The sequence below is a fragment of the Sminthopsis crassicaudata genome, chromosome 5, assembly GCF_048593235.1.
Source record: "Sminthopsis crassicaudata isolate SCR6 chromosome 5, ASM4859323v1, whole genome shotgun sequence".
Lineage (NCBI taxonomy): Eukaryota > Metazoa > Chordata > Mammalia > Dasyuromorphia > Dasyuridae > Sminthopsis > Sminthopsis crassicaudata.
In genome coordinates, this window is record NC_133621.1 from 35,656,232 (window position 1) to 35,670,307 (window position 14,076).

The window sequence follows — 14,076 nt, forward strand, 5'->3', positions numbered from 1 at the left end:
CTTAGACCCTGGCTCTAACCTTTCATCCTGTACCTTGTTTTCTGTTAAAGGTTCTCTCTCCGTATATGCCAGACTTCTTTCTAGAGTTACAGACAATCCAGTCTCCGTGTATTCAAGAGTCTCTTGGCCCCCCTGGGCCTCCAGGCCCCCAGGTTAGTATCATCCTTCCAGCACTCTTGGTTTTCTGTTTAAAGCACTAAAATATATTTAATGAAACTAAATTAGACAAATCTTTTTAAGTACCTCTGTGCTCAGTTACCATGCTAGCCACTGGGGATACAGTTCTAAAATCAAAGCGGTTCTTATCTTCAAGGAGCTCACATTCTATATGGGACTTATTCTATGTTGGTGTTTGCTTGCCTTAGCATTTTCTTTTCAAAAGTAGATTATTTTGATACTTTTTTAGTTTGTGCTTCCAACTCCAACATTCAGGCCCAGAAGAATATGCTGAATTTTCAGTTCGGTTCAATTCCATTCAAGATAGTGTGCTAAGTAATAGGCAAACAGAGACAAAACAAAGCAGCTCCTGCTTTCAAGGAGCTTACATTTAGAAAGAAAAAAAAAATATATATATATACACACAGATAAGACTAATATGAGATAGGGAATTCTGAGAAGCGGTGCAAACAAAATGCTAAAGGAAAATTTGAAGAAGCAGGGAATCCTTTCAGCTGGCAGAATCAGGAAAAGCTACATTGAGGAAGGAGGTTGTTCAGACACAGGAAGTGCTTCTGCAGGAGGTGATAAATTGAATTTGAGTTTGCCTGGAAGATAAATTCCTTTTCTTGGCCATTTTCTACTGTGTTGGAACCATCAGATGGCAGAAGCAATATCAGAGAAGTATGTACAGAACTGGAGTTCTGAAGAGCTCTCTTCCTGCTCCCATTCTCAGGATGCTCCTGAGAATTAGCATCAAGCATCCTTCCCCATAAATACTAAACACTAAAGAACTGTCAGAGGCAATAACTGAAAGCAGGAAATAGATTAAGGGAATGTGTAGGAGTCACTGAGACTCTTGAGGGCAAGTCCAGTTTCAGTTTTGTCATTGTAGTCTTAGTATCTTACATATACGTGTGCATCAGTGTTAACTCCCTAATGTCCACATCCACTCTCTCAAAGCCTTTGGGCCCAGGGCCTCTCTCCAACTCGTGAGTGATTATATTCCATAGAAATTCTTGCCAAGGCACCTGAGGGAGAGGTCTCTTGAGTGCAGGAAAATGGATGCTTGGTCCTAAGGTTCCAATTCCATTTTCCACAAATATTAAAGAATCAAATGCATTTTTCTCCTGAGGGCACATAGACAAATTCCAGAGCCACAGAAGTCCTAGGCTGGCCTTGGCTCTGTCTCAGAGCTTCTATGAATGCTTGCAGGAAGAAGACACCAAAATGAGGTGGGTCAGGCAATTTATCAGAAGGAAATATTTCGTTGTGAATGAAGGTCTCTTAGTACAGGAAGCACTTTTTCTTATGAGCATTAATAGTAAGTATAATGGAATAGTGGGAAAAGACTAGTCTTGGGTTCAAATCTCAGCTTTAACATTTATTCTCTGGGTGACCCTGAGCAAGCTTTGGTTAACCAACTAGCAAGTCAAATCAGCAAGCATTTAATAGCTGTCTTCTGTGTGTGTCAGACACTGTACTAAGTGTGGAAGAAAGGCAAAAAAACAAAACAAAGCAGTCCCTAACCTCAAGAAGCTCAGGAGGAAGAGAGACCAGAAAACAGTTAGCTACAAACCAGTTAGAGAGAGACAGGTGGAATTGGAGGCAGTATTAGAGGGAAGGCACTGAAATGAAGAACTGAGGAATCCAAGGCAATCACAATAACATTTGGACAGAAAACACCATCTGCATCCAGAAAAAGGTTTATGGAGATTGAATGTAAATCAACACATGCTATGTTCACTTCTTTTTTCTGCCTTTTTTTTTCTCTCTTGTGGTTTTTTTCCTTTTATATGATTTTTTTCACCCAACATAATTCATAAAGAAATGTGTATTTTAAAAGTTAATATATATGTGTAACCAGAAAAATAAAACAATTAAATTTTTAAAAAAGAACTGTGAAAGATGGATTTTAGTGAACACCAGATTAACCAGAAAGTAGAGATGGGAAGAGGAGTGTTCCAGACCTGGGGGATATTGAGAACCAAGAGATGGGAGTTAGCCAGGAGGTCGGCATCACTGAATAGTATGTGCAGGGAGGTTTAGGTGTAAGAAGATTGGAAAGGTAGGAAGGCACCAGATTATTCAGGGCTTTAAAAACCAAAAAGAAGATTTTACCCTTGATCCTAGATCTAATAGGGAGTCATTGTATAGTTGAATAGGGAATGACCTGGCAGCCGAGTTACTGAGTCTCGGTTTCCACATTTGTAAAATGGAGCTTAGAGTAATTCTACCAGTTACTTTCCCAGGGGGTTGTGTCCTAGTGACCTGAGAGAGCTACAGATGGGGAAAGTGGTTGTTTTAGCTGCATTTCAGAATGTACTAGAACCTGTAATTTAAATATTCTATTCTAGAAACTCGAGTCTACATAAAAGAAAACACAGAACACTTTAGAACCTGCAGCTGGCATGAAGGAAAACACAAATATTTCTAGAACTCTAGTTCACATAAAAGAAAAGATTGTTTTTCAGCCTTGTTCTAGAGCCATGATTCTAGAATGCTTGTTGTGAAAAGAAATGTGATCTGTTCTGCTACGTTAAGAATGAAATTAAAACCCCCAAAAGAAATGGGGGGAACGGGGGAAATATTACTTCTTTGCCATCCTGACCAAATCTCTTCATTCCCATGATTCAAAGAGAATCCACAGTCAGCACGGTAGCTGAAGGTCTCAGACTTCAGTGATGTGGCTGGGAATTTTGATGGATTTCTACCCCCACCCCTCACAACTCAATTCTGGGGACTTTAAAAAGCAATTAGCTGAGTGGGCTTCTCCCAGATAGGCAGAGCAGAAAATAGCTCTTGGAAGTATCATTAGAAGTAGTAGTATTGCTCACTCGGCAGGACTCCTCATTTCTAAGCCAGAGCTAGTCTCAGCTCTGCTGCTGACCCAAGGAATACAAATGCCAACTTTTCTGGGACAGCGCCTCCTTAGGCATTTTCTTTTTATTTTAAATTTTTAAAAAATTATTTTAATGGTATATTATTTTTCAAATAACAAGTAAAGATAGTTTTCAACATTCATTTGTGTAAGATTTGGGGTTCCATTTTTTCTCCTCTCTCACTTATCTCCCCCTTCTTTAAGATAGCAAGCAAACTAATATAGATTATACACCTAGAATGAATTTTTAACATCTGAATCATGTTGTGAGAGAAAAATCAGGACAAAAGGGAAAAAACAAGAACAAAAAGGTGAAAATAGTATGTTTTGACATTCGACATTCAGTCTCCATGGTTCTCTCTCTGGATGTGTCCCATTGCAAGTCTATTGGAATTGTCCAGAATCACCGCATTTTCCTGAGAAGGCATTTGGTGATGATGCAGAGAGTAGGAAGATTTCTGAGGTTGTTGCTGATTAGGTTCAGTAGCCAAAGCCTGAGGTTCTGGTTGGAAGCAGCCTAGGAAGGGTTGGTAGGTCAGTCATTGAGACATGAGCCCTCACTTCTTCTCCAAAATAAGGTCATTTAATGACTCTTCTAAGGTTCTTACCCAGTGCCCACAAGTACTCCAGGTATTACTGCCCAGAAAGGAAAATAAACCCCGGAGGAGTTTCTGTCTCAGAAAGTTGGGGGTAGGAGCAGGAAGTCTGTAAGGATGGCCAGTATGGCAGTCTTGGGAAAACAAAGTCCAGAAAGGAACCTGAGCGGACGCAGAGAGGGGCAGGAGGGACGAAAGAGTTGGTTCTATAGGAATTTGGGGTTTTCTGGGGCTGATCATGGGAAGCACTTAGCCCGGCACAAGTCCCCAGCACTCAGCCTCTCAGTTTGCCTCAAAGGGACACAGAAAACACAAAGGTCACCGAGCCTAATTGTTGGTCTTCCTAAAGTCACGGCAACAGAAAGCAGTGGAGCAAGAGGGCTTCTGGTTCCAGCCCTGGCTCTTCCCCTGGTCTTGGCTGCTCCATGACCAACGTGTCCGGGGGCTGACTCATCCAGAAGCTCGGTGGGAGATGGAATCTGTGCATGGAGATGTCCCCTGCACTTGCTAAATTTTATTTTCTCCGTCATGTAGGGTCCCCCAGGGACTCCTGGAGTGAGAGGACCCAAAGGGGAGAAAGTAAGTACTGCCTGTGGCTGACAGAGTCTGAGTCTGTGTAGGTTTGTGAGTGTGTTGGGGGAAGCAGGGAGGGCAAGGCCAGATTGGCTCCTATAGGGGCCTTTAAGGGAATGAGACATTGGCCCGATACCAGAGGAGACTTGAAAGGCTTCTTCAGGGACGGAAGGAAGGATATGGCTGTAAATCTGCCCTGAGCCTTCTGCTCCCAAACTACAAGCCGACAGCAGGGACCAACAGCAGTGGTAACATGGGGGTGTCCTTGTATTCTCTGGTTCCGCTGGAGAAACCCCCATTGGACCCAGAAGATTTTACGGCTCCCTTCTTCTATTTGGTGACTTCCTACTGGGGTGCAGAGGGAGAAGGCCCTGAGGGTCCTGGCCAATCACGGGTGGGCTCAGCTTCTCACAGGCCTTCTCTTTATGCTGCTGAAACACCGGGCTGCTGTGAAAGGAGCAGGAGGAAGTTGACTTTGAGGTCAAGGGGCTGGTTCTGGGGGCCAGAGGCTTTGGCTGGGTCACCTTGGATCATCACTTCGTCTTTGAGAACCTCTCATCTGTTAGAGGGCGAGGTGGTTCTGGATGACTGCTGAATTCTCCTGCCATTCTAGATCTATGACCAAATCAGAGAACACGAGGGTATGAAGCTAAAAAGGCATTGCCACAACTACCTCTGACACTACTACCTCTGACCTGCCCTTTCCTTCCACAGGGGGAGCTTGGCCGGCCAGGGAGAAAGGTAAGTGTATTTTTCTGGGCCAGTTTCAAGAAAATAAGTTCTGGGTTTCCTTCATTCCTCCCGTTCTGGGTTTCCTCCCTCCCTTCCTCTCTCCCTCCCTCCCTCCCTCCCTTCCTTCCTTCCTTCCTTCCTTCCTTCCTTCCTTCCTTCCTTCCTTCCTTCCTTCCTTCCTTCCTTCCTTCCTTCCTTCCTTCCTTCCTTTCTCCCTCCCTCCCTCCCTTGGGAAGAGCCCCCAAAGAAATGGGGAAGAAGATTTCCTGGGTGAAAACAGAAATACCTGAAGATCCATAAGCCTTCTCTCCCTTCCCCGTCACATTTTCCAAGCGGATGCAATCAGCCCATCTTGTGTGGCAAGAGTTCTTAACTTTGGGTTTATGTACTTGTTTTTTGAAATATTTTGATAACAATTTCTGTTTTTAAGTTTCCAATAGTATTTTATTTTTCCAAATACATGTAAAGATAGTTTTCCACATTCATTTTTGTAAGACTTTGCGTTCCAAATTTTTCTTCCTTCCTCTCTTACCTTCCCCCTCTCCAAGACAGCAAGCATCTGATATAGGTTAAGTATATATATTTTTATATTTGTCATGTTGTACAAGAAAAATCAGACCAAAGGAAAATAAGGAAGAAAAAAAAAAACAAAACAAACAAAAAAAAGGTGAAAATTCTTTGCTTCAATCCACATTCAGGCTCCATAGTTCTCTCTCTGGATGCAGATGGCATTTTCCATCCCAAACTATTTCAACATAATTGATTTCCTTTGTTATCTTATTTTTTATAAATATATATAAAGAATAAAAATATTCTTCTGAGAAATTTGCCAGACACCAAAGGCTCAGTGACAAAAAAATTTAATAATTTATGGGGCAGCTGGGTGGTGCAGTGGATAGAGCATCAGCCCTGAAGTCAGGAGGACTTGAGTTCAAATTTGACCTCCTCCCACACTTAACACTTCCTAGCTGTGTGACCCTGGGCAAGTCACTTAACCCCAACTGCCTCAGGGGAAAAATTAATAATTTTTTTCTAGATGTCGACCTGGGGGCATGGAGAACATGCCAAAGAGTTTGCCTTAGATGGGAACTGGAAGCAGATAGATGCTTTGTGAGTTTTGAGGAGTCTTGGGGAAACTAGGAGCTTTGTTCCAAGGGAGTCCAATAGTCTGATTCCATATCTGTTCTAAAAAGTCAGCATGGAGCAGTCGGCAGAGATGTATTTGGGTTTGCAGCCTATCTCCAACATTTAATAGCTGTGGGATTATGGGAAACTCATTTTATTTTTTCTGAACTTCAGTTTCCTCATCTATAAAATGAGAAGCATGATGCTGACCTCTGAGAATTATAATGAGGCTGTAAAGTTAAGATGAAACCTTTAAGGGACTCCAGCTCCTGAGGGAAACTAACCATTGTCATGGTTCTTGTTGTTGGTCTTTGAAGGGGAGACCTGGCCTTCCAGGAGCCCCCGGAATGCCTGGGCCTGTGGGCTGGCCAGGCCCTACTGGACCTCAGGTAAGTGCTGAACTCCTTGGACCTCATTTTGCCCTAAATCAGCAAGGGGAGAGGAAGATGGAACACTAGCTGCTAGAAACCATGCAGAAAAGCTTGGGGTGCCAACAAAGGGACAAGAAAAAGTGGGGCAGATTATCTGCCTTGTCTCCTGCTGCTGTGCCCCCCTGGTTTACAGAGAAGAAGCATGATTTACTGGAAAAACCACTGGACCATAGAGTCAGGAATTGTGTGTTCCAATCCATGTGACTTTACTCCATAGGGATGGGCTCCCCCAGTGGGGCTGCCTAAGCAGGGACTGTGCACCCAGTGCTGGGGGTGCTTTAGAAAGGATCTTTGCTCAGGGTCTCCTCTGAAACCAGCAAATCAGCAGAGAATCTCTGCCGTCCCACCCTAGCCTCTAGGTGCTGCCCCAAACCCCAAGTCAAGCATCAGCCATTTATGTATCCTTGAAAATCTTAGCGGTTCTGGGTTCTTATAGAGATAGAGCAGTTAAGCTACATTAGCAGCTGTCAAAAAGGAAGGGACAGTTGAGAAAAAGAAAATTTGGGTCTTTGGACAAGACCAAAGGGTATGTTGGTGGGAAAGCATTTGAATAAACCCTCAAAATTGGAAAGAGAAGCAGAATGAGCACTTGAGGGGGGCAAAGGAGAGAGATCTACATTTCTCCCTTCTTAATGCAATAAATAGCTGCTCTAGAAGCTGTGGGGTAAATTTCAGCCAAGGGAATTCTGTTTTCTTGGGATGAAGTGGAGGACTTTCTCAGCTCTCAGATTCTATGCCTTCCTTTCTAGTTTCCATTATGAAACTGGAAATATATTCTCTGAAACTACATTTTTATTTAGCCCCATGTCATCGATTAGACCAAATCGATGTCTTCCTTAGCATGGTGTAGCTGGCAGAGTATCCAGAGTATCTTTGCAGCTCCCAGCGGATTATCTGTGGGCTGATCATGGGAGTTTTTGGATCCTACATTTTGATGCTTAGGAGCTGGGCTGGAATCCTGATTCTCACTGTTGACTCTAAGAAGTCAGCTTCTCAAAACTTCAGTTTCTTCATTTGAACAAAGAGAGGGTTGGAATAGGGGGCTTCCAAACTCTTTTTCAAGTCTAAAATCTATGATCCTATTATCTTTTGCTTTGCTCAAAATTCTAGAACTGAAATCCAGGTTACTACCACAAAGTATTAATATGGCAGCCCCTGTGGCTGCCAAAGGCTGAATTGGGGCTTGGTTAAGGGGCAGGCTTCCTTTTCAAGTTCTTCCAAAGTGGATGGAGCATGTGTTTCCCCCTTACTAGAGATTTCAGCAAAAGCTGGATGCCATTTGTGAGGGGAAATGTAGAAGGGGATTTCCAACTCTGAGACTCAGTGATCTCTTGCCTTATGAAAAGATACTTATATTGTTAGCCTGAACTCTCATAAGTAAATGAAAGGTTTTATCCCCTTTTCAGGGGATTTTAGGGATCAGGTAAGGAAGATTTGAGATAAAGAGGGTCAGGGGGCATCTAGATGGTTCAGTGGATAAAGCACCAGCCCTGAAGTCAGGAGGACCCAAGTTCAAATCTGGTCTCAGACATTTAACACTTCTTGGCTGTGTGACCCTGGGCAAGTTGCTTAACCTCAATTGCCTCCACAAAAAATAAATAAATAAAATAAAGAGGGTCCTTCCAACCCCTAATCCTATCTGGAGGTTGCTGTCTACTCTGTCCATGAGTGAGTATGCACAGGTCCCTTACTTACTAATGGTCAAATAGCTCTGGACAGCTGGTTCCAGTAGGAGATGTAACACTCTCCCTCCCTCTCTCTCTCTCCAGGGTGAAAAAGGTGACTTGGGCTTGATGGGATTACCAGGTACAAGAGGACCTGTGGGCTCTCAGGTTTGTGAATTGGAACTAGTTTGTTTTCTAATTGTCTGTTGAAGCTGTAGAGTCTAAAGTTAACACTAGGCAGACTGTGAACAGCAAAATACAGAATAGAAGAAAGGGGGGAATAAAGGCAAAGGGACTCCAAGATTTAAGGATGCCTTTCTAAGCTCTCTTTGTGTCTGTGATTCCTCCAAGGTTCAGCCCCATGTCACCCATTAGACCTAATCAATGTCTTCCTTAGCTTGGTGTAGCTGGCAGAGCATCCAGAGTATCTTTGCAGCTCCCAGCGGATTATCTGTGGGCTTTTGGATCCTCAAGTTCATTGCTGATTTAAAGAAAACAAAAACAAATCTAAGGTGTCCACTTTATTGCCAGTTTCCCAGCTTCGGTATGAAAGCCTCCAGTCTTTGCTGGTGAATGCCTGGTGGGAAGAGATCACTCAGTAGTCATGCCCCTGGCTAGTGAGATTTATTTGTTCATTGGTCCTCTTACTCCATCCTAGTCCTGCAGTTAGCTCTTACTTCTTCAGGGACTCTGTTTGTGAAGGGTCCAGCCTTGTTTTTGCCTGTTCTCCTGATATATTCATAATAGTCACTCTTTTTTTAATCCCTTCACCAGAAAGTGACCTGGAAACAAGAGGACCTGGGAATTACTTGTTCCCAATTCTGGGTAAAGTTTAGTGAGGGTAATGTCATCAGTAAAATGTGTTTATTAGTTTTTTATTATTATTTAAAGCTTTAATAGTCAAGAAAAACAGATTTTCAAAAGAACAAATGATAATAAAAATACAACTGTACATGAAATGAAAATATGTAGTGTACCAGAGAAGGAACACTGGGAAGTGAATGTAAATTGTTAGCACTAGTTACTTACACCAGGTTACTTATACCTTCGGAATCTAATACTTAACCTGCAATAAGAAAATGGGATTTACACACATATATTGTATCTAGGTTATACTGTAACACATTTGATATGTATGGGATTGCCTGTCATCTAGGGGAGGGAGTAGAGGGAGGGAGGGGAAAATCTGGAAAAATGAATACAAGGGATAATGTTATAAAAAAATTGCTCATGCATATGTACTGTCAAAAAAAATTTTATAATTAAGTCTGAAGTTCAGCTCCCACTTCTGAAACCTACTAACTGGGTGATTATGGGAAAGTCACTTAACCTCTGATTCTCTGATGACCCTCTGAGTCTCTAAGTTATCAGTGCAGCTGTGCTAGCACAGGTCCTTAACACAAGCAAATAGTATTATAGTCACTGTTCTTTGGTCAAACAGGTTTCTTATTTTTTATACTTTTCATATTAGTAATTTCTCAGAGCACAAAACTATCCATTACATTTATGTTCCATAATTTGTTTAGCCATTCCCAGTTAATTGTTTCACCATTTAATAATAAGAATTGCTTATGTTATTGAATTCATAATTATTTTGAATGCTATCACCATTGCTAGATACCTGTTTGGACAGATTCATTGTTGTTTTCTTCTCTCCATAATATTTTTAAATTAGATAAGCCCTACTAGTGGGCCAGTTGTTCCCAAAAACAGGTTCTGTCTTTCTTTTTTTATTTGTATCACCAACACTTAGCACAGTTCTTTGCACTGGAGAAGTACCTAACAAATGCTTTTTTTTTTTCATTCATTCATTTGTTCTATATCAGAGGGTGTAAAAAGTTTTGTGACTCACACAGATGTGTATGTATCTATATCTATCTATCTATCTATCTATCTATCTATCTATCTATCTATCTATCTATCTATCTATATACAAAGAAAGAGAGAAAAGGGGAGAGGAAGGCACAAAAGGAAGAGAGAAGAAGGAGCTGTGGAGATGGAGGGGAGAAGAGACAGATAGACAGAGAGACCCACAAAGGGAGGGAGAGACAGATAGATAAAGACAGAGAGAAAGACACATGGGGGGGAAAGAAAGAGAGACAGAGACAGAGAAGGAGAAAGGAAGGAGTGTCATGGGTTGTCATGGACAAAGAACATTGCTGAACAGCCCCCTAACGGTGATGAATCTCTCTATCCTTAGCTCAATTATCCCTCAGAATCTAGCCTTGAACTGTTGCCAGGACCGTCCCCCCAAAACCTTTCTGGCACTGCGGACCTTGCCAGTGCTTCTACTCCAGGCCCCAAAGTCACCTACAAGCCATGACTTTGGGGGCTTCTTGCCCCGTTCTGAAGTGCTTCTCCCCCAATACTGTCCACAAGGGTCACATTCATGGGAATAAGCCTCACGCTCCCAGTGGCAGGAGGCCCCATTTCCTTCTCTTGCAAAAGGAGACTGGGTAAGCCAAAGAAAGGGGAAGGGGCCCTGACGGAAGCCATGATCACGCCTTCTCAAGTATGAGGGGGAAAACATGGGGGTCCCTCCCATCCCAGCCGCAGAGCCGTCTGTGTACCCCGAATTCTGACCACCAGTGCTCGCCCTGGTCTCCTTCAGCAAGAACTGATTGCAGAAGCTGCAGGTGGTGCGGATTGTAAAAGGCTTTCTGCTTTCTTTCAGGGTCACCCTGGCATCAGAGGGGAAAAGGTCAGTGTGACAATAACATGGTCCATTAGAAAACAGTTATGTAAGTGCTAAGGGAGGTGGAGAAGGGACTGAGAGAGGGAGGCAAGGAGGGAGGGAGGCTGAGGGTGGAGGCTGGCTGGGAGGGAGGCTGAGGGTGGAGGCTGGCTGGGAGGGAGGGAGGCTGAGGATGGAGGCTGGCTGGGAGGGAGGGAGGCTGAGGATGGAGGCTGGCTGGGAGGGAGGGAGGCTGAGGACGGAGGCTGGCTGGGCGGCCATTTCTTTAGAATCTGGCATCTGGCTGGTTCATGCTCCAGAACAGGTGAGGGAGATGGGTCCTGGCCCCGGGAAGTTAGCCATAGGCTGTACCAAGCCCTGCTGGAAAATGGCCTAATAGGGTGTGTAAAGAATGATAATGACTGTCCGGCCCTTCCCTCACAGAGAAAGGGGCAGAGAGAGCCAGAGTGCTGCTGCCCAGGGGTTCTGCTACTCCTGGGTTTCTCCTTGTTTGACCTGCTCATGGCTGGGTGGGGAAAGGGCCAGCTCCTCCTTCTCTGGACTCGAGGTTGTAAAGAGCTCCCGGTGCCTTTCTTGCCCTGGGTGGGCCCTGGTTTCCATAGGCCGTGGTGAGCGGCCTGCTGCATTCTGGGCAGGTCCAGGTTCTTTTGGGACGATTCCTCAGAACGATAATTAATAGAGAAGCCCCCTGGTAGTGAGGGGTCAGGGGCCAGGGATCAGCAAAGGCTGTTGTCTATCACATTTATACATATCACCCATTAGCCCAACAGCTTGTCAGCGGAGCCTGGGCCCTTGTCCCCATGTCCTGAGGTTCCTTGCCACCATCCTGTTGTGTATGTTTTGGCCAGGAAGCCCCCCTCTCAGGACGAGGTGATGCGGATCCTGGCAGCAGAGACCCCGAGCCGCTCAGCACAGCAGAGGAACTGGGAGATGGGGCTGTAGGCCCTTGCCCCAAAGGAGCCCCTTTTATTCTGTGGCCAACAAGTGGCCACCCGGCCTCTGCTGAGGTCTCCGGGGGGGAGGCAGCCCATTCCAGAATCTGAGACACTTGATCCTGCAACCCAGAATTCTATGGATTCTATTTAACATCCCCCACCACTTCTGACCTTTTTCCCAATGGGGGAAGCCTCCTTACCAGGAGGTTGAGAAAGGTTCTTTTGGAGTGAGCGGGTCAGATTGTCGGCTCAAAGGCAGCGGGGGGCACAGTGGCTGGGGCGCCGGGCCCAGAGTCCAGAAGGATGACCAGATGTATCCTCGGACACTTGTTAGCTGGTCACTTAATCCATTTGCCTTAGTTTCCTCATCTGTAAAATAGGGATCACAACAGCATCTCGCTCCCAGGGCTGAGGAGAGTTTCCATTGTAAAACCCTTAGTAGTGTCTGGCACACAGTAGGAGCTTGTAAACGCTTGATTCCTTCCTTCCTTCCTTTCTCCTTGGATGGCTGGACTGGACTGTGTTTGCCCAGTATATCCATCGCCTATGGTGATCGTAATGGTCTAGCAGGGGAGCAAGGAGATCCTAGCCCTGAGAGCTGTGGGAACCTGAGCAAATCACTTAAAGTCTCCCTGCCTTGGTTTGCCTATCTGTAAATTGGGGACAAATTGGGGAGCCCAGCTCCCGAGGTTGTTGGAAGGATAAAGAGCAATAATGTTGGTAACACACTTTGCTCACTCGTAGCACTATGTAAATGCAGTGGTGAGGAGGAGGAGGAGGAGGACTCTGCTATTAGCAAAAACACAGCCCATCTATGGGCTCCAGGTCTGAGCTGCAGCCAGGTTTGTTAACTGTGAACAGGTCAGGGGGACGGCTCCTTCCCTCCGAGCCCAGGGCTGTGATAATCGCTCTTCTTGTGGCTTCGTACCCACAATTCCTCTTCCCATTCCTCCTCTCAGCTCTGAGGAGAATCAGTGAACCCTCCTTCCGCTCAGCTACACTTGAGTGTTCATTTCTGACGAATGGCCCAGCTTTGTAGCCCATAGAAAGTAAAAAGTGATTAAAAGCTAATCTTGAGTTTCCACACGGCAGTCTCCACACCACACCCAGGCAGAGGCAAGGGGCGATTGCTCACAGAGGGGAAGGAGAAGCGTCTGCTGGACCTGAAGTCCACCCGAGTCCGACCAGCCCAGTCAAAAGGCGGGGGGAGGGGGCAGCCAGGACACTTATGAGCCTGGTGACCTTGGGCACTTAGGCCCTATGGCCTCTCCCACCAGGACCCCCCAAAGGCAGGTGGAGGTAGAGCTGACATCCTCACCTTCCCTCAATCCCCAGGTTCTCTTCTGGACAGTTACCCAAGTGCTCTGACCTTTTCTTTGTCCTCAAGAGCATCCATTCTCCAAGCTCCCACCAAGATCACATACAGCAGAATCCTGGGGGGCAGCACTGGCTGTGGCCAGTCCAGACACCGAGCTGGGAGCTGGGGAGGCTGGGCTTGCAGGGAGGCTCTCCCCTCTGGAATTAACGTCCTCATTCCCTGAAGGAGGGACTGAGCCCCAGCATCCTGGGTTAGGGCTGGAAGGGAACTTGGAGGCAGTTGTGCCCAACTCTTGTGCAGATGTGGAAACTGAGGTACCAAGGAGGTTTCCTAGGAGGGGAAACTGGCTCCACCAAAGTCGGAGGGAGAGTTCAGGGCAGAGGGGACGTGGCTTTTAATATTCAGTATCCAAGCCCCTGTTTGAATGTGGAGTAGAAGTTAGAGCGTTCAGTCTGGAGTCTGGAGACCGAGTTCAGATCCCACCTTGCTCACTTACTGTCTGTGACCCTCAGGAAGTCATTTAACTAATTCATCGGTACCTCTGTTCTAGGGATCTGGGATTCTTTCACGTTAACACATTAAGGTAACCTGTCTCTCCTATGCTTTTCCCCCAGGGCTCCAAAGGCGACCAGGGCTTCTTGGGCCCCAAAGGAGAAAAGGTAATGATTGGGGCAATTAGCCAGATGGGGGAGCAGCTGTGCCCCGGCCTGACTGACAGGGGAGGCTGCAGTTTGAAAAGCCTCATGGGAGCTGGCTCCCAACACACCTGACACAGAGAATCACCCTTCCGCAGTTGATTCTCACCTCTCTTCTCTCGGCAGGGTTTTCCGGGCCTTCCTGGGATGCTGGGACAGAAAGTAAGTACCAGAAGGTTGGAAGAAGCAGGGAGGGCAAAGGGGAGAGATCATGGGCGATGTTCTCCCCTAACGTCCCGAAGTAAGATATTCCCTCTGGATTCTGGGGAAGGACA

General features: G+C 45.5%; 1 protein-coding gene across 2 annotated transcripts in view; it reads left to right on the forward strand.

Moving 5' to 3' along the window:
- Positions 1–14,076, forward strand: part of COLQ (collagen like tail subunit of asymmetric acetylcholinesterase) — a 41,969-nt gene that overhangs the window by 7,728 nt on the left and 20,165 nt on the right. For both annotated transcript variants that reach the window (XR_012482625.1, XM_074270780.1), the window contains exons 3-10: positions 51–152; positions 4,168–4,212; positions 4,921–4,947; positions 6,381–6,452; positions 8,264–8,326; positions 10,833–10,859; positions 13,721–13,765; positions 13,928–13,963. Coding sequence is in view for 1 of the 2 variants with exons in the window: in XM_074270780.1 (XP_074126881.1) it covers positions 51–152; positions 4,168–4,212; positions 4,921–4,947; positions 6,381–6,452; positions 8,264–8,326; positions 10,833–10,859; positions 13,721–13,765; positions 13,928–13,963 (417 nt within the window). In the remaining variant the exon portion in view is untranslated. The remainder of the gene's footprint in view (positions 1–50; positions 153–4,167; positions 4,213–4,920; positions 4,948–6,380; positions 6,453–8,263; positions 8,327–10,832; positions 10,860–13,720; positions 13,766–13,927; positions 13,964–14,076) is intronic.